The following is a 25,020-nucleotide window of genomic DNA, read 5'->3' as shown; positions in this document are numbered from 1 at the left end:
AGGAAGGCATCAGTGAGGGCAAGGCCTTCCAGGAAGAAGGTGGCAGATGCAGGGGGCTGATGATGACTGAGCTGGTTCAGTTCAAAGCTGCAAACTCTGGGGGAGAGAGAACACCCCAGGGCCATTGTGGGGGCACCTCATGGCTGTTATGGGGCACACCCATTGTTTGGCCTTCATTATTGGCCAAACATTGGCGTTTGGGGTGAATTACAATGCCATAGGCAGGGAGCTAGTTTTCTTGCCAAATCTGTGTTGACAAGAAAGGAGAGGCAGTCTTTCCATCACAGAGGGATCCATCCTCAGGGTATTTCTCAGGGGAGTATAACAGTCTGGCTTCCTAAGGAAGCATCAAGACAGTAGGGAATGGCACAGCAGGTCTGCATCTGGGTGCTTATTGTGGACAGCTGTTGTGGGGGAATCTGGCTGTCCTGTTAGAAGCTGTAGTTCCTGATGGCTGCCTGGAGGGTCTAGTCCAGTGAGAACACAGCTTGATTGCCAGTCTCCAGCTGGGAAGGGGGCTCTTGGTCCCTGACAGCTCACAGTCTAGGCACCCAGACCGAGCTCCCAGGACTTCTCCAGACAACCTTTCTTATTACCAGAGCTCATGAGGAGGACGGTGAGGGACAGGAACCAGAGCGGTGACATTTTAGTAAAGCACAAGAAAGAGTGGGGAGGTGGCAGGCAGGAGGCTACTTCTATGGACTCCAGAGTCACTGGAAACAAGAAAGATGCTTTGCATGTCCCCAAACTGCCAACTGTCCGGAGGAGGGAGGCTTGTAGCTGATTTGTGGCCAGTTCCCAAGCAGCCAGTGACAACAAGTAGCCAGCGATAGTCTGATAGTCTATGAAGCAGTAGAAAGTTCCCTTCTGCCTAGAGGGACCAAGGAAGGTAGAAAGAGTGACAGGAAGAAGGAAGTTCCAGGCATAAGAGAAGATGAGTGCTGTGATGTGTGTGCACCAAGCCTGGGTGAGAGCTCTCCCTGGCCCTGTACCTTCTAATGATGTTGACCTCAGGAAGCAGGTGTTTTGGAACACGGTTCTTTCCTGACATGCCTCCTCCTCCACTTCCTACACACATCTCAAGCTCATTGTTTACAATAGTTAAGACTAAGGTCACGGTCAGATGTGCTGGCTGTTGGCATTCAACAACACAAATGTCCTTCCTGTGTTCTTTTATTTTTCTGATAGCTGGTGTTGGGCAAGTTGGAGGGATTTCTACATCTTTATTTTATTTTAGTTTAGTTTTGAGACAGGGTCTCTCTGTATAGTCCTGGCTGTCCTGGAGCTCACTATGTAGATCAGGATCACTTTGAGCCACCTGCCTCTCAAGTGCTGGGATTAAAGGTGTGTACCACCATGGCCAGCTTCAATTTCTGTGTCTTTAATACATGGCTGATGAGATACCAACTGTCTTCAGGACAGGGCTCAACTGAGCAAGTGGGTAAGGAAGGTGCCTGGGGCTAGATGAGGGAGTTATGTCTTGGACAGTGGCATCAGTTGAATCCCTTTAGGGCCAGCACTACTGCTGACTGACATCCAGCCCTCACCTCGCTGCCCACGTTCGAAATGTAAGAGGGCTTCTTAAAGTGAGGATCTCCTTCAAAGATACTCAGTGGAGAGTATTCCAGTTTCCTTTCTGTTACTGTGATCAAATCTTGTGCCAGAAAGCAACACAAGAGAGGGAAGGGCTGCTTTGGCTTACAGTTTCAAGCTGCAGTCTATCATTTGGAGACATCAAGCTCAGGAGCTCCAGGAGATATGCAGGAGGAGGTCACATAACAAGCTCATTCATGTAACTCAAGCAGCTAATCACATAACACCCACATTCAAGTGCAGAGACAAATACATTCATGCATGCTGCTTGCTTGCTCACTAGTTTTCTCCATGTTTATACAGTTCAGAACCTAGCCTAGGGAATAGTGTTGCCCACTGTGGACTGGGATCTTCTTAAAACAATTAAAAATCCAGGTAATCTCCCCAGACACACCAGCAGACCAAACAGATCTAGGCATTTCCTCATTGAAACCCTCTTCCCAGGTGATTCTAGGCCATGTCAAGTTGACAGCTAAAACCAACCAGCAGAATGAGCAAAGGCTCCTGAGCACTATCCTGTGGTTAGACATCCTACGGGCTCCTCTGAAACAGGAGCCCCAGCTCTGTTTCTGCAGAAGTGACTAGGTTGGCCCAAGTTGATGTGAAAACTAACCAAGACAGGGTCAAATCATCTACTTGTGGTTTTATGTGCCCGAAAGTTAGCACAGGCCATTATTTTTCTCTTTCTTTAGAAGCAAGTCAAAGCTTTGGACCCATGATGACATAGACAGAGCTGTGGTCAAACCAATCAGATGGCCCCAATAACCAAGACATGGTGTCAAATTTCCATTATCTCTTTCTTAAAGGGCTTCCTGCCATCTGGGAGCAGAGGGACTCAGCTGCCCCTCACACAGCTCTGCTCTTGACGTCCTCACTCTCTTTTCCACTGAGAAGCTGATCTTGGAGAGTTAAGCAAAGCATTCCAGGGTGTCCTCAACGAGATGGCCTCTGAGTCAGAAAGGAACAGGGAGTCACTGGTCAGACACATCAGTGGGCAAAATCCTCCCAGGTATTTTTCATTTTCTTGTCACATTAAATGGCTGCAGGGACATACATTTCACCCAGTTCCAGAAGGGTGAGGACTCCTGCCCATGGTCACCTGGCTGACAGAAGGTCACCTGGCATGGTGAGAGCTGTGGCCAAGCATCTATGCCAGGCATCTGACCTAGATGTCACTGTGGTGTAAGGAAGGACAGGGAACATGCTCTTTCAGGACTAGCTGGTAGGAACCACACACTGGTCCACTGGAGGCAGAGGTGGTGTCAGTCAGGGGTTCCCTCCTGGCAATGTAGTAAAATGAGGGCTAGCCATGAAGGCCTGCTGGGAATCATCAGTGTGCACCTTGAGAAATGCCTGCAAAATCACATAGATATAGTTGACCTAAGTTTTATCTCCACTGTGGAGCTGCAGAAAGCAAGCAGACAGAGCAGGTCTAGGAGGGCTGAGGCCTAAGTATCTGTACCATAGGCAGCTCTGGAGCCTCTCACATTGCCTTGCTGCCTTCCTGGAGGCTGAGGCTGGATGATGCAGCTCTCAGCAGAAGGCACAGAGGGCTTCTGGAAATTCGGCTCTGCACTGTACTGGCTTGAGTCACCCACCCATATAGCAGATGATATCACAGGTATGAGCTAGCCACTAAGTGACATCACCAGTTCCTCTTAGCTCTGTCATATGTTAGCAGTTAGGAGAATGGGGAGGGTCAGTGGTGGTCTCTGCTCTCAGCCACCACCATCCTGTTGAATCCAGCTGGACATTGGAGACTTAAAACCTAGTGTGGGTAGTAAGATGGATCATAGAGACAGAATCTAGCAGGACAAATGGTACAAAAGCCAAAAAGGGTGCCCAACACAGAGAGCATCATTTCTGCCATCTCCAAATATGTCCTCCAAGACTCCAAATCCTGATCTCATAAGGAACTCTCACCCTACCTACGTAAGGTTATGACCCAGGGGCATATATGCAAGTGAAGTCATTACTAATGAACATAGTTTTCATCATCTCACTTTGTCTCTCTTTGGGGAGGGGCAAAAGAGAGCTCAGATCTGCTCCTTTAGCATGAATTATCAATGGCACAGCCCTTTTACCTATAACCCTCACATGCTTGGGGATACTCAGAAATTTATTCCTGTACCACACCCAACCACTTCATGTTGAATAAAAGAGACTGGTGTGCAATATATGATGCTGATGAAAGCTTTTAAGAAAAGAAATAAAAATGTGGGCATGATGTGTATCACAGTTATTCTTCTAAATCCTTTGGGATCACAGTGTGTGCATGCCACATTGCTGAGCCAAGCCAGGCTCTGAGGTCTTGAATGACAATGCATGATGCTCTCTTACCCAAAGTCACCCCGCCAGTCCAAAGTGGCCAGATTCCTGGCATTCAGGACAGGTCCAGAGGCACAGATACATCTTCCAAAGATGCCCTTTATCACCGAGGCCACCTCTAGACCTTCCTCATTACAGGTCGTTATATTTCTTTCTTCACAAAGGGATGTTGATCATGGCCAAAGGCTTGTGACCTACCCCAGTCTAAAGTTATGATCTTCCTATGGGACCACATAGAGTTTCTAGAGCCACTGAATGGGACAGTGGTGGCTTGCAGTCTCCATTCTGGAGGCTCAGGGTTCTTCAGAAGCGAAGGGGAAATGTCGGGGCTCAGCAGACTGTGGTTCCAGAGGTCTGCCCAGGTCAAATTTACATGTTCTTGGTGTCCAGGTGCAACCCTTCCTCTTTTTAATGAGTCAATGTGTTTTATAGTTTGTCCTTCAAAGGCCAATGAGCCACTGGATTCACTTTGCAGGCTACAATCCTTCAGAGAACCTGGGGCAAGTGAAGAACTTCATTCTCATGACAGAATAAGACAAGAGAAGTCGTGCTGGTCAGCACAGTCTAGTGGGAAATGTTGCATCCTCTGAGTTTCCCCCCAGGTAGACCTGCAATTCTTTGGATGAGCTGCCGGGTGCCAGCCCCTCCACACACTTCTCTGGGTCAGAGTTTTATTCCTCTTCAGAGCACTCATGACGGGGGAGATGCATGTTTTCCAATGGAAGCTAAGAGAAGGTAGGTAACTTCTAGCACACAGAGGCAGGAAGGTACAGGCTCTGGCTTCAGAGTCACAGGCCGCAGTGAGGAAGGAGCCCAAAGGAGAGGAGGAGGAGGAGGAGAAATTGGCATATTTGGATCCTGAACTGAAGCTTCAGCATGCCACTCTTGTGACTTTCCAGGATCTACCTGGTCTGGACAAACCATGCAGAGCCACCCTTGCTGCCTGCTGATGAACCATTTGGCACAGGCATACATGGTCTACTCAGCTCTTGAGAGCCGACTCTTCTTAATTTACCTTTCTCTGATAGCTGCCCATGCAGACTAACTTTCCCTCTGGCTCCAGCTCCACAGTCTGTGACACAGAGGAGTCATCTCTGAATGGGGGAGGGGACCTGAGTCCTTTCTTCCCCACTATACCCACCTCTGCTCTGACACACAATCATATTCAGGGGCTATTTGGGTGCAGATAGATGAGAACAAGGAAGGGACAATCTGGAAGTTCCACTCAGGGGGAAGAGAGATCCAGTGAGATACAAGAAGGCTGAGAAAATCCCAATGGTTATCATGGGGGACCAGCAAAGGTTTCGGAAGAACACTGGACCCCACTTCACTTTGGGAGGCACACAGCCCCAGGATCAGTGACATTTTAGTAGAACCCAAGAATTGCTACTGCATCCGTGTTTGCTTCTGAGATCCTTCCCCACCTGCTCTCTGTCTCTGTCTCTGTCTCTGTCTCTCTCTGTCTCTGTCTCTATCTGTCTCTGTCTCTCTGTCTCTCTGTCTCTCTGTCTCTCTGTCTCTCTCTGTCTCTCTGTCTCTCTCTCTCTTTCCTCTCTCTCTCTCTCTCTCCTAACCATCACTTGCTTTCTTGCCTCTGAAGGTCAGAGTTCCCATAGAAACAATGGAGACAGCAATGCCTTCCAGGGTGTTCAGCTTTGTGACATTACAGCAGGATGTTTTCATCTACAGGTGTGTTGGGCCTCATGTATAGCTATCTGGAGATGCATGTGGCCCATGGGTCTCAGATTGAAGACACCTGGGAGCATCTATTGGGGTGGAATTAGGATCTTAGGGGAAGTAAGAAGCAAAGAAGGGAAGTCAGTCATGTTAAATAACATGCCTGACTCTGCCATAACATGGCCGACACAGAAATTGTTCTAAAACTGACTAAGACATGGGCCATGAGAATGCAGTGTGGTACGTGATTCCAACATGTTGCTTGCCTATGGACAAAACACAGTTTTACTGGGCCCAATTGGTGCTAACTGGTTTTCAGGTGTAGGATCTTGTAGACAGACACTGGAAGGCCTAAGTGTGGCTACTCAAAATGAGAGGGTAGCTAGGGACAAGGCCAGAGAGGGAAAGGAGGCAGTGGGGCTGTGGTTGAAAGAACTGAGCAACCCATTTACACATCAAGCCAGGAATCTGTTAGTAAAGCAAGGAGCTAAGTGAAGGTGCTGTAGAGATACAGAAGTGACCCAAAGAAGAATTGGAAATTCTGATGCTGCACAATTTGTGGGGGTACAAGAAGTGAGTGGGTGGAATATGTAGGTTGGACCCTCAGCTTTCCCAGAAGGAAACCAGTAAGGTCAGTCTAACAGGGGATAGGGTCCTCATGCACTGGAGAGCCCTGGGTGGCAGGAATCAGGAGGGAGCTGGTAGAAGACATCACTGGAAGATCTGTACGCCCTACCTACCTGGAGCTGTAACTAATTCAGAACTGTAGATATGTGAATCACATGTAAATTTGTGATCCTCCTGCCTCAGCCTTCTAAGGAGTTGCAATTACAGATTTCACCACTATGCCCATTTAGGAATTCTCGTTTGTAATAACCCATTTGGGTTCTACTATCTTACCTTGGTCCTGCAATAGTCACCTAGGAACTAGGATAGCCTGAGAGGAGCCATCCCCCCGCCCCAGCTTTGGTGAAGATATAGGGGGCCCCTGTATCTTGAGTACCAATTGCCTCTTTAGGATGTCTCTTGAGTCCCTTATAAAAGACCACTTGCTTCATGGTACTTCCCACTAGAAAGAAATGGGTTATACCTGGTTTCCGGCAGATTTCCACACTTCCCTCCTGAATCATGCCTGCTCAAGCCTGAAAGTCATTCTATTTCTTCATAGAAGATCCCCCATTCACTTCATGACCTTTGTGTGACCCTAACCTGGGTGTTCTGTGACCTCCCGAACTTTTCAAATGAAGAGCAGGGTTCAAAAGGCCGTCTGTGCTCCGTTACTGTCACCAGAGGTGGTCAGGGGCTGGCTTGGGTGTTTTCAAGAATAGAATAAATGACCACACAGATTGCCAAGTACCAAGAAACTGTAGCACAGGTCAGAAAATATACTATCAAGAGTGCCAACAGGCCTCAAGTACAGTTTGAAGTTGCCTTTTCTGGTGTGCCATAAAGGGAATCTGGTTGCTAAGAGCCACAGTTTGGGTGGTTGTTGACAGATTAGGTCATATGATTATTCCTCTACTGAACATGTCCCTTCTCATAATGCACCCAACTTTTTTTTTATTAATTTTTAAAAATTTATCTTACATACCAACCACAGTTTCCCCTCCCTCCTCTCCTTCCATCCCTTCCCCTCACCTCCTTTCTACCCCCACCCCCATCCACTCCTCAGAAAGGGTAAGGCCGCCCATGGGAGTCAACAAAGCATGGCATATCAAGTTGAGGCAGGAGCAAGCTCTCCCATCCCCGACCCCATCCCAAATCAAGGCTGAGTGAGGCATAACACCACAGAAAATAGGTTCCAAAAAGCCAGCTTATGTGCCAGGGACAGATCCTGGTCCCACTGCTTGGGGCCCCACAAATAGATCAAGCTACACAACTGTCACCCATATGCAGAGGGCCTAGATCAGTTCCATGACAGCTCCCTAGCTCTTGGTCTAGAGTTCGTGAGCTCCCATGAGCTAGGATCAGCTGTCTCTGTGGGTTTCCTCATCATGATCTTGTACCTCCTTGCTTATATAATCCCTTCTTCCTCTCTTCTGCTGTATTCCCAGAGCTCAACCTAGTAATGCATCCAATTTTGATAATGCACATATCCATTTATACACATCGATAAGATGAGTTCTTTAAGCATTTGCGAACACAGGTCTTCCTCACTGCATATGTATACCAAGCTAGTTCCTGGAATGTGTTCCAGTATGTGTTTGACTAGAAATAGGGAGTTACAGAGTGATTGTGGGGGTGGAGAGGAGTGGTTTTACCCCCATGGTTTAAAGCAGGTAACATGACAGATCTATGCAGGTGTGGGACCTGTGTTGCTGATAGATTGCTAGGCACATTCAGAGAGGGGTATGCCCATAGCTCAAGCCAAGTGGCATTCCAAGTTGACAAGCTATTTCCTATATTTGTCTGCCTCACTGAAACATATGTCCTTGTCTCCTTTGCTCACAGGGGTGGGCTACAACAGTCTCCCTGACACTGAAACTGTATGATGGGAAGTCTGGAGCTCAGAGCTCTGCAGCATCTCCTACAGGCTGTGTACTGCTCCATTTTATGTTCACAGCGACCTGGGCGCCCTGTAGTCAAACATCCTGACTACTTACTGTATGTTGGCTATACAAATTACTCCAGTGCTATCGTGGAGCAGTGCTGTGATGGCCTGGTCTTTGAAGTCTCTCTTCTTTTCCTTCCTCATGGACTATCCCATAGGCGGTACCCCAAATCCACCATGAACCTCAAGGAGCCAAGAACAAGGCTTCACGCTTCCCTGGTCACGTGTGCTAGTTCTCATAACCCGCAGGACAACTACCAAGCAGATGTTACCACTGTAACAGAATGTCTTCTACCTCAGGTTGTAAAGAGGGGGATAAAACAGCAGAGGTCATCCTGAAGTGCCCAACCGCACACATGCAGGCTCACAGGGACAGTCAACATGTTCCACCCTCAGTCCAGCTAGGGGGCAGAACAGGGCCATCCACTTTTAGGGGCAGTGCTGGTGGATCTGGAGTTTCAGTATTGAACTAGAGTGGAGTGGACTTTTTATTATCAGGAAAACAGTGAGCTAGCTAGGCCTGTAGCTGGTCAACGGAATGAGAATGTGTGTGTGTGTGTGTGTGTGTGTGTGTGTGTGTGTGTGTGTGTGTGTGTATACAAGCATAACGATGCATTAGCTTTTGATGGCTGCTGTAACAATTACTGCCAACTTTCAGGTTCATCGCTTTATAGTTCCGTAGATCAGAAGCCAGACATGAATCTCTAATGGGCTGAAACCATGTCATCAGGGTGTATTCCCTTCTGGAGGCCCTGGGGAGGATCATCCCTTTGCTTTTTCCAGTCTCTGAAAGCTGCACACATTCCCTTGTCCACATCCCATTCTCTCCATCTTAAAAAACTGTGATGCTGTGGTGAGATCTTTTCATGTCATCCTCTCTCTGATCCGCTGTTCTGCCTCCCCAGTCGAGACTGAGTGGCTCTTAACATTATAGTGGATCCACATAGGTAATTCTGGGCTGTTGAAGGCAGGCTGACTATCAACTCTAAGTCTACATGCCATCTAAAGTTCCAGGGATTCAGCTGGCACAGCCTTAGAGGGGTCATTATAGTGACTACTGCAATAAGGCAGTAGTAAGAAAATTAGAAGGGTTTCCATTTTGTCCCTTGTTAAATGGTACTCCACCCAGTAAATGTAACTGATCCATCTGATGGTGGAGCTTTCACATTCTCTGTGACGGAGAGTATCATCCTACACTGGGCCCCGTGATGAGCACTGGGAAAGCAAAAGTCCTGACCCCCTGGGAGAGAAAGCCAGGAAAACAGAAGACAGCGGCCATCTAAACATGTTGGGCTAGCCTCGGCCTCAGAGTCCCACTGAGGCATGGGACTGAGTCAGGCTCCATCTCCCTCCCTTACTCTTTTCTGAATCCTAACACTCCACTAGCCTTGCTGAGCCCCATCCAACCTGCAAAGCATCACGGAGTCTGGTCTGAACTCAAGTGAGATGATGGGTGTGAACACATTTTATGATGTGCCATGCAAATGACAGAGAGTGCCAATGGATTCCACCTGCTCCAACATAGCCTTGGGGTGGGTGTGTGTGTGTGTGTGTGTGTGTGTGTGTGTGTGTGTGTGTGAGAGAGAGAGAGAGAGACAGAGACAGAGACAGAGACAGAGACAGAGAAAGAGACAGAGACAGACAGACAGAGACAGACAGATTGACAGAGACAGAGAGAGTTGCTCTTACCAATGTTCCCTTTAGGGAGGATGAGCAGAAACTAGATGCTTGTCCTGAAGCTTGGGTAATCCTGTTTCCTGACACTCCTCACATGCAATCAAAGTCTCCAGTTCTACCCCTGTTCCATCCATCTCTACCATCACACATCCATCTCTACCATCACACACAGCTTCAGACCTCCTTGCCTCTTGCTATACTGCTGCCCCAGATCTAGTCTTCCTATTTGAATTCTGGAACTTTCCTTCACTTAGACGAAAGAAACTGTCTCTCTGGAGCCCCTGCCTTTGATGAAGCCCCATTTTCTGTGCCACTGTCTTCCTCTCTCAGAGGGACAGGAACCTTGCTTCCCCAGGGAAGCAGGGTGGATGCACTATAAATATTGTTGACAACCCAGTCACCTAGGAGCCAAATCTCAGTAAGATTTACATTAACACCTGTTGCAGTGTCACCAAGAACTGCTTTGAAGTCACAAGCCAGAATCACCAAGGCTTTGCTGTGTGCAGACATTTTATTGAAAGCAAATGGTTGTATAGAGCAAAATCACCATGGTGGGCAGTTTGAGATGGAGCTGGTGGGGTGGACGGGAGGTCTCAGGGCTGGTCATTTGCTATAGCTCTTAGGGCCAGTCTCCAGGGAACCTGAGTCTTCTTCCAGCCCAGACCCCACTGCCAAGCCTTCCTCTTCACTCTTGGTTAACTGTGCATCCTTGCCTCCATCTGTAACAGAAAGGAAGCACAGGTTGGACCAGAATCAATCCTTTGGTAAGAGACCCCAGGACCAGATTCATTCCCTATCAGTTCCCCACAGACATCAGATTCATTTCCAGGATGCAGGGACATGCTAAGGGTACAATGGTCCTTAGGAATGTCAGGGGACTCACTTGGTCTGGAAGCTAAAAGCAGAGTTGAGAGTCTAAAACACTTTAGACAAAGGTCTCTTCTCTGATGTTCCACCTCTCCCTCTCTGCCTGCAGAGCTGTCATTCTGGACCCTCCCATAATTCATCCCTCCTCTGGGACCCCTCAGTCTCTTGGGTACAGGTACTCCAGGGAAAGGAAAGAGGAAGGACATTCACTGGATTATGCCATTCATTTCCTTATTCTCCTGGAAGTATCTTAAGGAAACCATATTGTTTCTACAGTCCTAATCTCTTACCATGGTCCGGTTTATCCCTTAAGCCCCAGCAGCAGGAAGTGGGAATGCTGTCTTATACCTCCCCGTGCAAAGGGCTCCAATGGGTTAAAGATCCTTCTTTTCCTGCTCCAGTGCTACTGGCTAGAGGCTGGCTGCCACTCAACCTTCACATGCCCTTCCCTCCCTCCGTTCAGTGCCCTCTAACTGAGCCCCACCTTTGCTTGCCTCATTTTCTCCATCAGAACGGGACGCTCTTGGCAGCAAAAGAGTCTTGGCCTGTGGGCACCTCATGAAAAGGGGCTCTACCTCCAGTACCTAGTGACCTGGCAGCCTCCATGCATGCCGTGGAAGCCAACACATAGCTAATCGGCAGGCGCTACATCTAACACACTCCCACATTCTTACCCCCTAGGGCATCCTACCTGTATCCTTGAGAGCCTGGATGTACTTGGACCAGAAGGAGCAGTCAGCTTGTTTGAGGCCCTGCCGATTGGGAAGCTGGGCGCTGAGCTCCTTGTAGCCTTCTCCTCCAGCTCCAGGGACAAAGTTGGGCCAGGGCGCTGCAAACTCGGCTGCCTTCCTTGAGAACTCATGTGGGTGGTTGGGGTTTCTAGGGAAATGAGAGGAAAGCAGCATCTCTAGGGGAAATGCATCTTTCTTTTCAACACTTGATATCACATCCTACTTGCTCTGGCCTTCAAGGGCAAACCATTCAAGTTTGAGTTACAGATGGGAACCCACTTGGTCCAGCATCCAGCTGGGACCCTAACTGTATTATGAAGCACTGGGCCACAAAAGCTCTCTGAAATCACCTCTAACAGGCCATACCCAATTCGTGACTCAGTGGCACCACTCAGGACCTAGTGAGGGTCCCATCTTTCTGAATGCTCGGGAGAACGGGGTACCCCTTCTTGATGAGGCCCTTTGATCTGGATGCCACCCCGCCCCGTTTCTGAAGGCCCTTGCTTATGTAAGCCATGGATAAGAAGGTGGGGTCAGAGGCGACCTTGGAAGTCATAGACTAAAGTCCCATGAAGAAGATATCATTCCCAGAGGTATCAGGACAGCGGATTGATCTCCAGGATATAGGGTTCCAGGGCAGTTGGTTTTGTCAAGAGAGCCATTTGGCCTCAGAATCTCAGAGCAGAGTGGAGAACCTAAAACATGTGACAATCTCTTTTCTCATCATCCACTCTACACTTCTCCTGGGGAGAAAACCGCCATTCTAGACCTTTCCACCAAAGCATCCCTCCCCTGGAAGCTCTCCTGGTGAAAGTGAGTGCCCTCCTTCAGGCTGCACAAGCCTGGGTGCAGACATCAGCCTTGATCCCAAGAAAGATGGACACTCATAATGTCAGCTCACCCTTCTGGAAGTGTCTTAAGGACATCTTGATATCTCTGCATCCCAGATGCCATCATCATGATTCATTTTACTCACTAAATCTGAGCCCCGTCTCATCAGCTCCATCCTCACAGCCAGGGTGCTTCCTCACCACTTGCCTTGGTTCAGATCACCCTCCCCAGAGCAGCTTCCCTTAGCTCATCTGAATGGCTTAAAAGTCCTGTGTGGATGCTGCTTACCGCTCAGGAAAACATTTTCTAAAACTCTAACAAGAAGAAACGTCCCTTTCCCTTCAACTTCCACAGCAAAACTTCACAAAACTGACTTTGCTCCATGTTCACTGCCTGAGGTTGTTAGCAGCTTGTAGCTGTGCCCGGATGTTTTCTCTCTTCCCTGGTGGAACTATGAGAGTTCTAGGACATGCAGAGACAAAGGAAGTAGATAAAGGAAGTAGTACCAGGAGTGGGGAGGAACAGCGCATCTGGGAAGTGGTGTGCCACAAGACTGGATGAGAGACTACTGGGGAGGAGGTGAGAGATGTTGGAGCACAAGAATGCCAGGGTAACACACCACAGTTGACATCCTAAGGTGGCAGTGTACCCATGGGGCACAGAATGGCTCTCTTCCCATTGGTCTTACCTCCCAGGGGATCCACTGGGCAATCCCTGTGGATTTTTTAATATTTATTTTTTTGAGACAGGGTCTTTCTATATAGATTAGGCTGGTCTGGAAATCTCAATCCTCCTGCCTCAGCCTGTGGGCTGGGATCACAGGTGATATGTGATGCCTGGTTGCCAGGGACATTTTTGATTACCATTACCAGAATAAGACTGAGTGATAGGTTTTGAATGTAATAAGTTCCCCACAAGTCCTCAAGTTGAATGCCTGGTTCCTGGCTTGTAGGGCCATCATGAGACATTTGGATCTTTAGGAGGTGAAGTCTTCCTGGAGGAAATGGGTCAGTGGGGAATGGACTCAGAATATCATGTGCCTTGTCCCTCCTGATCTCCATTCTCGCTTTCTTTCCTGTCTTCCATGAGGTGAAGGAGTTTTCTTTGCACACCTCTGCTGCTGTGATGATGCTTTTAGGGAAAGTGACCAAGGACAAACCCTCTGGAACTGGGACCTCAACTAAACCTTTCCTCCCATGAGCTGTCTGTTGGGCATTTTACCACAGTTATGTAAACAACACAGTGTATACTGTTGGTGTCTAATGGACAGAGGCCAGAGAGACTATCAATTATCCTACAGGATACACATGCATGCACACACACACACACACACACACACACACACACACACACACACACCTTAGCTGGTTCCAAGCATCAACAGGACAGAGGCTGAAGAAACCCTGACCTATTGCATCAGTGTGTCTGAGCAAGGAGGGACTCAAGCTGGAAGCTTTCCTCATGATTTATCTACACAAAGATTGATTAGAAACAGGGAAGCCAAGACAGGGATATGGTAGTGGAGAATTGCAGGTTTTGTGGCCAGGGTGAGTCAGCTGATAAAAATGTGGCCTTTGTATTCAGCTACGGGAATGGGAGGGAGCACATGACAGGATTCAGGAAAGGAGTGGGCCACATACCCGGATCTGATGAAGTTGGAGAAGTACTGCATGACTTTCAGGGACAGGCTCTGCTCCTCCGTTGAGAACTGGCCCTGGTAGGCAGAATAGAAGGGCAATCCAAAAGCATACTGCATGTCTGCCAGCAATTCAAGGCTGAGGAAATGGGGAGAGGAAGGCAAAAGGTATGAGGTGATAAACATAAACCAAAACCTAGCAGTTGTCCAACTAAAACAAAGACTTCACATACTTCATACCAAATGCAGGATTCCTTGTTTAGTATGAGTTCCACTTGGCCTGTATCCAGGGGCTAATCTGGTCTGGGGTAGACCCATAGTATATGTGGTGGCTGAGGCTTACCTGCTATTGAGAAATAATGACCTGGGAATGTTTTGGATTGGCCTTTTGACTGCATTCCAGCTACAATACCTATATCATCTTTAAATGTTTGTTTGTTCTGCAGTAAGCAAAATCATAAAACATGGCAGGCTTTGAGTCTCTCTTCTACACTGGCCTCTTATTTGTAAATTGTACCATCCCAGCTCCTCGAGGTTGACTTTTATCCATGTAGCCCACCCTAGCACCTGACACTTGGTAGGCATTCAATAAATACATGCTATGACTTAGGTGAATCCCTAGTAGGCATTAGGCTCATAGACCTCACATCTCTACTGACAAATTGCTTCACGCTGACAATGACAAGGGGTCATTTTTCTATTCTAGAAAAATCCAAAGAGTGACAGACGACATGATTGCTAGTGTTCATTGGGCTCCAGTTGAGAGTGAGGTAAGAGCTGAGTCAAGAAGAATTGCAGATCACACCTGAAAAAGTGGGGAATTTAGGTAGTGTCTAAGCCAGAGAGCCTTTGACCATGGCCGTGAGGCTCCTGGGAAGAAGCCTGAACTGAGGTAAGGCTACCAGTGCCACTGTCCAGTGAGGACAGAATTCACTAGAGGTCTCTGACTTTACCTCAGCCCTGCTCAAGTTAAATCCTTCCCAGGGAGCCAAACTGTTGTCATACTGAGAGGACTGTCCACTGCTGACTTCCCACATGAGCTCCATGTCTAGAAGCCATAAGTCATGAAGCTCAGCAGGAAGCAGTATTGGGTGCTGCTCCCAAAGAGCTCTAAATAATGGTCTCAGCTGGAAGGTGGCTGAGCTGGGCTCTCCTCCAGCCAAGAGCGGAGTGGGGCGGGGGATAGAGATAGTGATGACGTTTTTGACAGTTTGGGTACTGGAAGTTACCATCCTTCTGATGTCAGGGTTAGAGGCAATATTGGAAAAGGCCTACTGCACCCTAACCATGTGACAGGTTTGGGGATGAGTCTGTAACCACAGGGATCCTGAAGTTCTCACTGTGAGAGGAAGTATGCTGACCTAGTACCCACAAAGTGTACCTCAGCCCTACGGCCCTTCCTCTGAAGAAAATCTGGGAAATGGAGGAGGGGAAGTCTTGTTTTCATGGCCTGGTTGCTTCTTTTTGAGACACCACAGACTTGTCAAGCACCTGGCTCATGTCTCTCTTTGGATAAACCTAATCTGAGAAAGCATCAGGTCGTCATCATGGGCCTCACAGGTCACATGTGTTCCTGGGCAACCTTTTAAGGGTGAGCATCCCATTTACTTCACATACTCCAGTCCCACCGGGGCCCCAGGGGAAGTTCTTACATGGTGCCCATCTCCATCTCAGAAACTACCCACAGTGCAGCAGTGTTTCTGATCTCCTCAGAGTGTAATAGAGCTGCCGATGGTAAACTGTGTGGTGGGACAGTCACAGCTTCTAGCTGACTGAACTGGACAGGTGACTTCTTCCATAAAGTGCCACCAACACCTATCAAAACTTTTTCAGCCACACTCTCTCTTGGTATTCAGGCTAGTGTCTGCCAAGCGCTACCGTGGGGGGGGGGGGGGGGCATTAAATTCATTGTCTATCATGCAGATAGTCCACTTTCAAGAGGCCCAGCCTAGAAATCAAACTGTGGAACACACATTGAGTTTATGGTTTTGCAGGAAATTCAGAAGGGGATCTGAAAACAGCATCTTCCTACCTAGGCCTCTAACTTTGAAACGGATCAGGAAGGGAATGAACGTGGGTGACAGGTTCAATGTGAAAATCCACACCTCAGACCATGGGGGCTGGTATTTTATGTCTCATGAACAACCACCAAAAGTTACAGTGTTTTCTGTGAGCCATGTTTTCTGGTACAAGTGAAAAGATCACCGTGCACTGTAAACAGCATGTCTTTGAAGATAAAAACACCGAGTTCAAGGATATTCTTCTCACACTGGGATAAACGCCTATGAAAATGATTAAGACCTGTCGGTTTTCCTCACACCTGCAGCCTGTCTCCTCACCTTCAGTAGAGCACAGTAGTTATCTGGCCTTCTTTACCTGTAGACATGTAGGCCTTTCCCACTTCAGGGCCCTGACACCTGACAACTATTTTTTGGGGAGACCATTAGCTCCCTGTTCACTTTTGCACTGGCACTGTTCCCTGACTTTGAGGGTTGAAGCTCGAATGTAGCATTTTTTACACAGTCCTTCTCTCAGTAATGAGCCCAGCACCTTAGGTCGCCTCCCTCCTGGCCCTGCTGAGTGACCTGAACTTGTGTGTAGATGGATGGGTGTGCTCTCTGTTGATTGCCCTGTATCAGGCAGGCATCTGTCGTGGCAGTGTTAAAGATGATTGCAGAGTGGACAGACCACTGCAGGGTGTGGTGGTCAGTGACAGGAGTGACTGGCTTTCATTCACCCTGGGAGATAACCTGAAGGTTCACACAGGATGTGGCTGGGCCCAGGGACCCAGTTCAGGAATCCAGTCCTATACTGTTTTCTAGGCTCTGCAAAGCCAGCAAGCTAGCCAGCTGGAGAGACAGCATTTGGATCTGGGCTGGGCAGGGGCCCTGGAATGCAGAGAAGTGTCTAGAATGCAGACCAGTGGTGTTCAAAACATCTCAAGGGCAAGATTTACAGTTCTGTTTCCCACAGTTGGGTATATTTAAAAGAGGGATGTGCCTCCCTTCCTACTCATTTTATTTACTTTTTTTTCCTAGCAGAATTTTATTAATGCCTTAAAATAACCAGTTCTAACTACAAACATTGAAGGTCTTCAGGGTGCTGGGTATTGAACATGTATTATCTTTGATCCTCGTACTCCAAAGATTAAGTGGAAGAAATAATACCCATTTCTGAGGCCAGAACATTGAGGCAAGGGAACCTGCTCAGAAGAAACAGCCAATAAAGGGGAGAGACAATGAAAGCCATGGTGAATTTCCCTCACATCTACAGTCTTGGCACTCAATGTCTACCAGATATATATGCGGGCATGCCCCTCCCCAGAATATATGCAAGCCTGAGAATACATTTTTCACAGGTCTGTCTCCATCCCCCTTCTCAGCAGCTCTGTCGAACAGATGTTCTTCTCCTAGGTATCTGCTAAGAGGCCCAGAGAGGCTAAGTGAGTTGCCCAAGCTTGTACAGCTAGTATGGTTACTACTTAATACGGACTTCAGCAATCTGGTTTTGGCTGAAATGTGTGCAATTGAAAGAGACTACAGGAGATGGCAAGAGACAGGCGAGAGTCCAGACTGCTGCTGCTGCTGCTGCTGTGAGCGGAACACGTCCAGTCTTCCCTGGACTTCTGTTTCTGGGCTGGTAAAATGATGGTCTAAGAGGAGGTGCCCTCTGAACTTTGACTCTGGATCTGAGGCACTTCTCTCACTCTGCAGGTTTGGGATTCTCTGTCCTTGCCCTCACATCGCAATTCGCCTGCCCTCGGCAGGAAGGACAGCTCATGTGTGATGGGGTGGGCACCGGAGCGCCGCACTGCCGTTCTGGGACACCTGAGCAGTGCTCTATAAGGAAGGGGGTGGTATAGTGTCTGCTTGCTGGCACTGGCCAGGAAAGCTGATGTATGCTAACAGAACAGAGGCATGAGACAGACGGCAGGGTGTAACACACACACACACACACACACACACACACACACACACACACACACACACACACGTAGATCAGAGCCAGAAATAAAATGAGAGAAGAGGCAGCTCTGGGGCTGAGAAAGAGAGAGATAAGGGAAGGAAAGGGAGAGGGAGGGGAGAGGGGGGGGGGGAGGGGAGAGGAGGAAGTTGTGGGGAAGACAGACAGATCTTGGAGCAGCAAAAAAGAACTTGCCAGAAATCTCAAGTTCTTTCGTTGATCTGCTCAGTGATGGCAATGTCAGCTACATGGATGGCTCCACACTGTGATTGTGGTGACAGAGGAGGTTGTCAAGTACGTGTTCTGGTGGCTAAGAACAGTGGGGGTCCTGTGCTTCAAAGTCACCCAGGCCCTGGCCTACACACAGATCCATTACTGAAGGTCCCTGAGAGAGGTCCTACTCCTGTGTCCATTGTTCAGGTGAAGAAACCCAGTCACCAAGAAGGCCACATGGCCTGCCTCATGTCAGTAGCCGATAAGAAGCAAGGGTGTGTTGCAGACTGGAAGTAGATGAGGTACATAGCCATGCTTCAAATAGCTCAGTGTCTTTCCTCTGGAAATGATGGGACAGCCTTGGGCATGACAGAGCTCAGGCAATGAGTGCTAGTTAGGGCTGATTTCCGAGAGCCCGCCTCTTCCTTGATTCACTGGGGTCTGGAACCCAATTTCCATGGGTCCCAGGGAAAGATGTCCTCCAGGATCACTACCTGCTTACTCCAAACCGTAGTACCAGCTCCAGGGAGCCTACAGACCAGAAATGTAGGCTTGTCTCCACCTGCCATGAGGGATGGTTTGGCTTCTGGCTTCAGTCTTTCATCACAGTCTTGTGAGCACCTATCAGGTCCTTTTCTAAACACAGAGCCTCAGCTGAGGTGTTGAGAGCCATGAGGACCCTTCAGAATCTGACACAGCATGTGGCTGCTCCATGAAGGTGCCCAGGCTCATTAAAAGGGCCCAGTCTATAAGTCCTCAGAGGGACAGGCAGAGGTCAAACAGCAGAGAGAAGCCCTGGCTAGCCTGGGACACTGAGAGTGCTGTAGGCTGCAGTTGAGTCCTTCTGTGAAGGACTAGCCCCTTCAGGTCCTTGACACCAGAAGCCTCCAGTGCGGGGCTCTGTCATCTATGGGAGGCTAAGTGCTCTTTAGAGTATATCTGGGTCCTCTCCAAAAGAGACACTGGAGTCCTCACCTCAGTGCTTCAGAACGGGACTATGCTTGGGGACAGTCTTTCCTTAGACTGAGTAAAACTGAAGTTGTTAGGGTGTACCCTGACCCAGCAGGACTGATATCACTGCAAGACTGTGGGGATTTGGACACAGGGACACACACAAGGGAATAAAGGGATGGGGAGCAGGAAGAAGATTGCCTCTTGTTGGTAAGCAACGCCAGAGGCAACCAGAGCCCAGAGGTCCCTGGCACCCTTTCCAGAACCTGAGGAGGATTCCAGCCCTGCTGACATCTGCATTTTAGCCCACAGCCCTTGCAAACATGAGGAGCCTCTGAAACTAACTCAGGGTTCATGCCCTCCTGACTCCACCGGAACTGTATGGATGCTGGTGTTTTCCTTTACTATTATGTGTGGAAAAACCCCCACTCCCCTGCGCGCACTACTGTAAATATTTAGGACAAAAGATACAAGCTCCTTAGGGCTCCTGAGGATATGGCCTTGCTGTGGGGGAGCCACACCTTTCCAGTGGCCTCTCCACCTAACTAAAAGGAAGCAAATACTGGTTAGAGAGCCATGAGTGGCATGAATCCAGGCCCTGGCACTACAGGGCACAGCCAAGGATGATTCTAGGAACATGTTCTGGGATAGGCTTCCAGGCCACAGTGGCTACAGATCACTAGGCTACAGGCTCCACCTACTGTGTCCACACTCCTGAGCTCCTTCAACATTCCTTCCTCCCTTCCACATGCTCTCATGAGAGCTACAGTGGGCTATTTGGCCTTCTACCTCAACCTCAGGACACTGTTGGGCTCTCAAGGTGGGTATGGTGGAAACTATAAATAGCTCTAAGCTGGCAGACCATGTGGTCTAGTGGGAGCAGATCCCTAGGCTGGGAGGGGCAGAGACAGATAGCTCTGCACTGACCCAGCTGCTCATCTTGGGAGTAGGAGAGAACACACTACAGCCCTTGGTTCAGGGTAAGTGTCTGTGATCCCCCAAGGCTTCTAAGTTTAGGACTAATCCTTGGTATGCTGGTCTTAAGAGCTGAGCCTTTGGGAGATTAATTCACAAGGTTGGTATGAATACAATCAACAAGGCCCTCATTCATCATCCTGCACAGAGGTGCCTCCAGGTGAGACAGGGGGTTGGCCCTCAATAGACACCCCAAGATGCTAGTGTCTTGAGCCTGGACTTCAGCCTCCACAACCATAATCGATAAACCTGGGCTGTTTGTAAGGTGCTTTATTAGAGCAGCCTGATTGGCTCAAGATGCCCGGTAGCATGGATCTTAACTAGCTCAGCCTCCCAAGTGCTGGGATTAAAGGCATGCGCCACCACCACCCAGCCTCTGCTATGGCTTGCTATTAGCTCTAACCCCCAACTTTAAAATAAATAAATAAACCCCCAACAAATAAAATTACATTTCAGTACAAATAAAATATCACCATAACGCCCTCTGTCTCCAAAGCAACTGCCTCAAGCTGCCACCCTCCCAAGAGCTCAACATGTTTCTATGGAGTGCTATGAAAACCGAGCCACCCACTCATCTGGACACACTACAGCTTCAGTTTCACTGAGTGAATGACCACAAGTCCATGGGACCACATCCTCCAAAGACTCTAAGGCTGAGATCAAGATGCCACCATTCAAGGTCTTACCCAAGGGCTGCGGTGTGAAGTCGATATTCAGATGTCACTTAATGTAGGCATCTCAGGCCCTGCTGGAATGGGCTTTCCACATGTAGCCTGGGCCACACAGCCCTCCCTCCAAACCCTTTCATCCATGTTCTCATCCCACCTCCTTGCATCCTTACTGGAGCTCCTTGCCATTTTTTTTCCATATGTGTGCCTCTCATGTCTCTCTCTCCTTCCTCGTTGCTTTTGTTATTTTTATTGCCACGTGCTTGGACCTCTTCTGGAAGTAAGGATGCTCGAGATATTGGGGTCAACAGAAACCTTTCATCTGGAGTTGGCAGCTCATGCCTCCTATCCCAGTGCTTGAGAGAATGAAGTAGGAGTACTGATGAGAGTCCATGGCCAACCTGGACTACATCGTGAGTTCTTGGTCAGCCTGAGCTATAGAGTAAGAAACTATGAAGCCAAGAAATCAGAAAAATACATGAAACAAGAAACGCTTGATGCTATGGAAGGTCATTTCCTAACTACTTAGTTCTCAGAGACATAAACACACATAGGATACCAGCAGAGGAAAAGGCTCTCTCCAGCCCAGGAGACAGAGTAACTCAAGTCAGAGCTCCAAGTTCTCCATGGTGGATGGATCTTCATATACTTTGGACTTCGTTCTCCCAGGCAGAAACAGCACGGGATAAGGTACCCATTGCCACTGCCTCATTTGCAGCCGATGGAGCCAAGGCATATGTGGTCAAGCCCTGTCCCACATCCCAGAGGCATGGCTCGTGCCTCATCCTGCCTTATTTCTCTTCTCTGTGGATCACGGTGGTGACAGGGACCCTTCTCTGTCTACACTTGCTATAGCCTCATAATCACCTTACCTGCCATGGCCATAGCTTTCGGGCACGTGGTACATGAAGACGTTTCCACGGGTTCTCCTTGCCCAGAGGCTGGCCATGTTGACCATGGGACAGATGATAAAGTAGTCCCTGGGGGAAAGGACAGAAGAAAGACTTCAATTACATAACTCTGGGATGAGGGCTGTGGCAGGCAAGTGTTTCTCACAGGCAGGCCATGCCCACCAAGCCCATCCTCCCAAAGATCCCCTGCCCAGCCCTGCAGGGGTGCTTTCCAGTTCCCCAGTGGCCACACTGGTAGATTGTAGCTCTGGTTTCTGGCAGGCTGCAGTTGGAAATGTGTCCATGGTGATGGGTCTCTGGTAGGGCTGAACCTCTTTTCAGAATATCAGCATCGCTTAGGGATATGCCAGAAAAACGTGCCAGGAAGCCCGGTGGATGAGTGCAACATGAATAAGTATATCTCTGAACAGAAGGCAGACTCCTCAAACATACTGCATGAATATGATACTCTTAGTTGTAGGGCTTTGAGCTAGGACTGAATTTGCCAAACCTCAAACCCCAGGCAACGTTCAGCAATGCCTGGAGACGGTTTTGGTTGTTGTAACAGAGATTAGAAAGTTTCTCTAGGCCTCTGTTCACAAAAGCTCTAAGCAAGGCCTCAGTCAGTCCAAATGGTAAGAGGGAGGCAGTGCAAAACCTGCCGAGATGATGGAGATTCGTGGTGATTCCTCATTTGGGTGATGTGAACCAACTTAAGAAGCTCCACTTGTAACAGTGGGCTCTGTATGCATAGACAAGCAGGCCCTGTGCCTCAAGATCGGGTCAAACCCGGGGATCAGATAGATCATGTTGGCCTTGGCCCTGGGGCTTTGAATCCTAACTGCACTATTGGTGAGACGAGACACCCAGGAGTTCTTTGTCCTCTGTGGTCTCCCAGATGAGAAGTCCCGCCTGGGACCCTGTCTTGCAGAGACTTTGCATTGCTGGAGGCTAAGGACACCCTGGAATCCTGTCTAACCAGTGGGCTGTCACCCTTTCCCTGGTCATGGAGTTGGTAACATTTCGTGATTGTTGATAAAGCTGAAACGTTACAGGTGGACTCCAAGGTGGGGCTAGTGAAGGGGTCTTTCTCATCGGGAAGATATGAGCAGCTGGGTTTCACCCTGTGAACAGCACAGGATGCTACTGGACCTTCGAGACAAAGGCTCATGCTTGCCGCCCCAGGGAGGGACACCTCCTGGAGACTGGGGGCAGAGAAGCTGAGGGAGCATGTAGCCCGAGTTGTCCAGGAGGAAATGAGGACTTGAGCTGTGGGGTTTGGAGCTCCCCAGTGGAGTTTTCCTAGATCTCAGCTCTTATCCTGGAAATAAGTTGCCTTTAAGGTCAGAAAATGACCTTGAAGTAAGAACCCAAGTTTGTCTAAGCTCATCAGCTACTGAAAACTGGGGTAGCTCCCAAGTCGATTGTGAAGCCACTCAGAGTGAGGGACTATGCTTCTGTGGGTTCTTATGGTCCGTCTAGGTCTGTCTCTAAAGTTAGTGCTGGGTTTCTTGGTTTAGGGTAGAGCTCTTCACCAAGAGGCATGCAAAGGCTTTCTAGGCTCCAGAGTCCGAGCAGATGCTCCACACTTCTACTGCTGCAGACTGCCACAGTGTTTCAGGTGGAGAGGCCACACAGGACCTCCAGCCCATACTTCCTGGCAGCCAAGGTCAGTGAGAGCATTGAGATGGAGCTTTGACGCTGGCCCTGTCCCCACAGCTTAGAGCAAAGGCAAGTTTGCTCCTTCTGGAGGGAGAGGAACACATATGGGATGCTGATGCCCCTGGGCCTAGCTTTCCCCTGGAGGGATCCTGGTTGGGGAAACCAGAACACAGATCGCCATGCCTGCCAAGCAATCTCTAAGGTAATTTGAGAGCTAGGGGCCACATGCCCAGTGCCTCTGAAGGAAGAGGGCTACAGTCTGTTTGTCCCTTGATTCTTACTCTAAATGTGCTCCTAGCTCACCTACTTGCTCAAAAAATAATGTTTGGGGAACTGGGGAGCTGGCTAGTTGGTACAGCACTTTATCTCACAGGCATGAGTACTTGAGTTTGAGCCCCAGATCTATGTAAAAATGCTAGGCGTGGTGGTCTATTACTGTAATTCCAGCTCTGTGGAGACAGACTGCAGGATCTCTAGGGCTCACTGGCCAGTTGGTCTGTCCTAAGTGGTGAGCACCAGACCAATGAGAGGCCCTGTCTCAAAGGAGGTGGGTGGCATTCCTGAGGATGACACTCAGCATTGTCCTCTGGCCTCCACATACATACTTACATACATACACACTTATGTACACCTTCACTCACACATGGACCTGCAAACACACATGAGCATGCATTTAAAAAGAAAGCTGTGTTTGGCTTCAGTGAATTAATGATACATGGGGGGGGCAATGTGATGCTGTGACAGAGGACAGTAGAGAGTTGGGGGGCAGTCTTTAGTTTCTTGGGGTAGAGACAAGAAGCCTGAACAATGCGTGGGGAAGAGGGAGCTCTATCGATGGTGGGAAACAGCACCCCAAGGAAAGGACTCACATGGGCATTGAGAACTCACATGAGCTCATCCTGCTTGGGTAAGGACAGAAACTTCCCAGTAGGTTTCCATTCCCACACACTGAGTGGACTCCAGCCACACATGGAGTTGACTACAGAGCTGTGGACGTGTCTGCACCCCAGGGTCTCATCCTGTCACCCTCCCACATGGTCTGACGGCCCATCGGGGTAGCTACTTCATGGTGGATTGAGAAAAGGGCACTGAGGACACCCCAAGCATCAAGTTCCAGCCTCTCAATGCCCCCGTCACAATACGAGAAACCTCTGCACCCTCATCCATAGTAGACAGAGGAACTGCATCCCACATGAACTGGTGTATTGAGTGGCCCCAACTGGCTTGGCGGGCCTGGCTTACCGGGTGGCATTCTCCAGTGCCCGAGAGAAGGAGGCATAGTCGTCTGTGGAGTGCTCCAAGGAGTAATACCATACAGCGGCTGTGAGGATGCGAGCATCTGAGTCCTCCCCACCTAGTGAGTTCTGCAGTGCCTGGTAAAAGGCTGTTTTGCTGTTGGTTCGGCCTTGGCTCTCCTCAAATTGCTTTGAAAAGTGGGAGGGAGGAAGGGAAGAAAAAGACCAAATTTCCCAATCATATCCTAAAAAGTACAGTGTGTCCTTCAAACATTATTCTAGAATTTTCTCTCTGAGAAGCATCAAAACACAACATTAATCACTTGTACTTGTTCCAGCTCCACCCACTTTTTACTGTGTGACCTTAAGCAAGTGACTCTACCTCTCTGTGCCTTCCTTTGCCCATCTGAAAATGGGCATGCCTTCCCCTAGTGTTAGGAGAAGGCATGAAGCAAATCCCATTTAGTATGGTCCATCTTAGTCCTGATTACTGTTTGACGCTGGGCCACATGCCTGCTTCTTTCTGTTTTTATCTGGCTAGGTTTTGCTGGCTTGTGCCTCACTGTGGTCTG

General features: G+C 48.9%; 1 protein-coding gene across 2 annotated transcripts in view; it reads right to left on the bottom strand.

The window, feature by feature from the left end:
• Positions 1-10,323: 10,323 nt before the first annotated feature.
• The window catches only part of Tg (thyroglobulin), a 181,717-nt gene continuing 167,020 nt past the window's right edge, over positions 10,324-25,020 (bottom strand). The window contains exons 44-48 of one of the 2 annotated variants that reach the window (XM_036208076.1): positions 24,456-24,637; positions 21,534-21,641; positions 13,896-14,030; positions 11,385-11,572; positions 10,324-10,545 (exon numbers count right to left, since the gene is read on the bottom strand). In XM_036208076.1, coding sequence (XP_036063969.1) covers positions 10,430-10,545; positions 11,385-11,572; positions 13,896-14,030; positions 21,534-21,641; positions 24,456-24,637 — 729 coding nt within the window. In that variant the 3' untranslated portion in view covers positions 10,324-10,429. Of the gene's footprint in view, positions 10,546-11,381; positions 11,573-13,895; positions 14,031-21,533; positions 21,642-24,455; positions 24,638-25,020 lie in introns of both variants that reach the window. The other variant, XM_036208077.1, reaches the window with a different exon arrangement.

The sequence above is a fragment of the Onychomys torridus genome, chromosome 16 (genome assembly GCF_903995425.1).
Source record: "Onychomys torridus chromosome 16, mOncTor1.1, whole genome shotgun sequence".
Classification (NCBI taxonomy): Eukaryota; Metazoa; Chordata; class Mammalia; order Rodentia; family Cricetidae; genus Onychomys; species Onychomys torridus.
The sequence above is the reverse complement of the archived record's forward strand: the minus strand, read 5'-3'. Positions and strand labels throughout refer to the sequence as shown.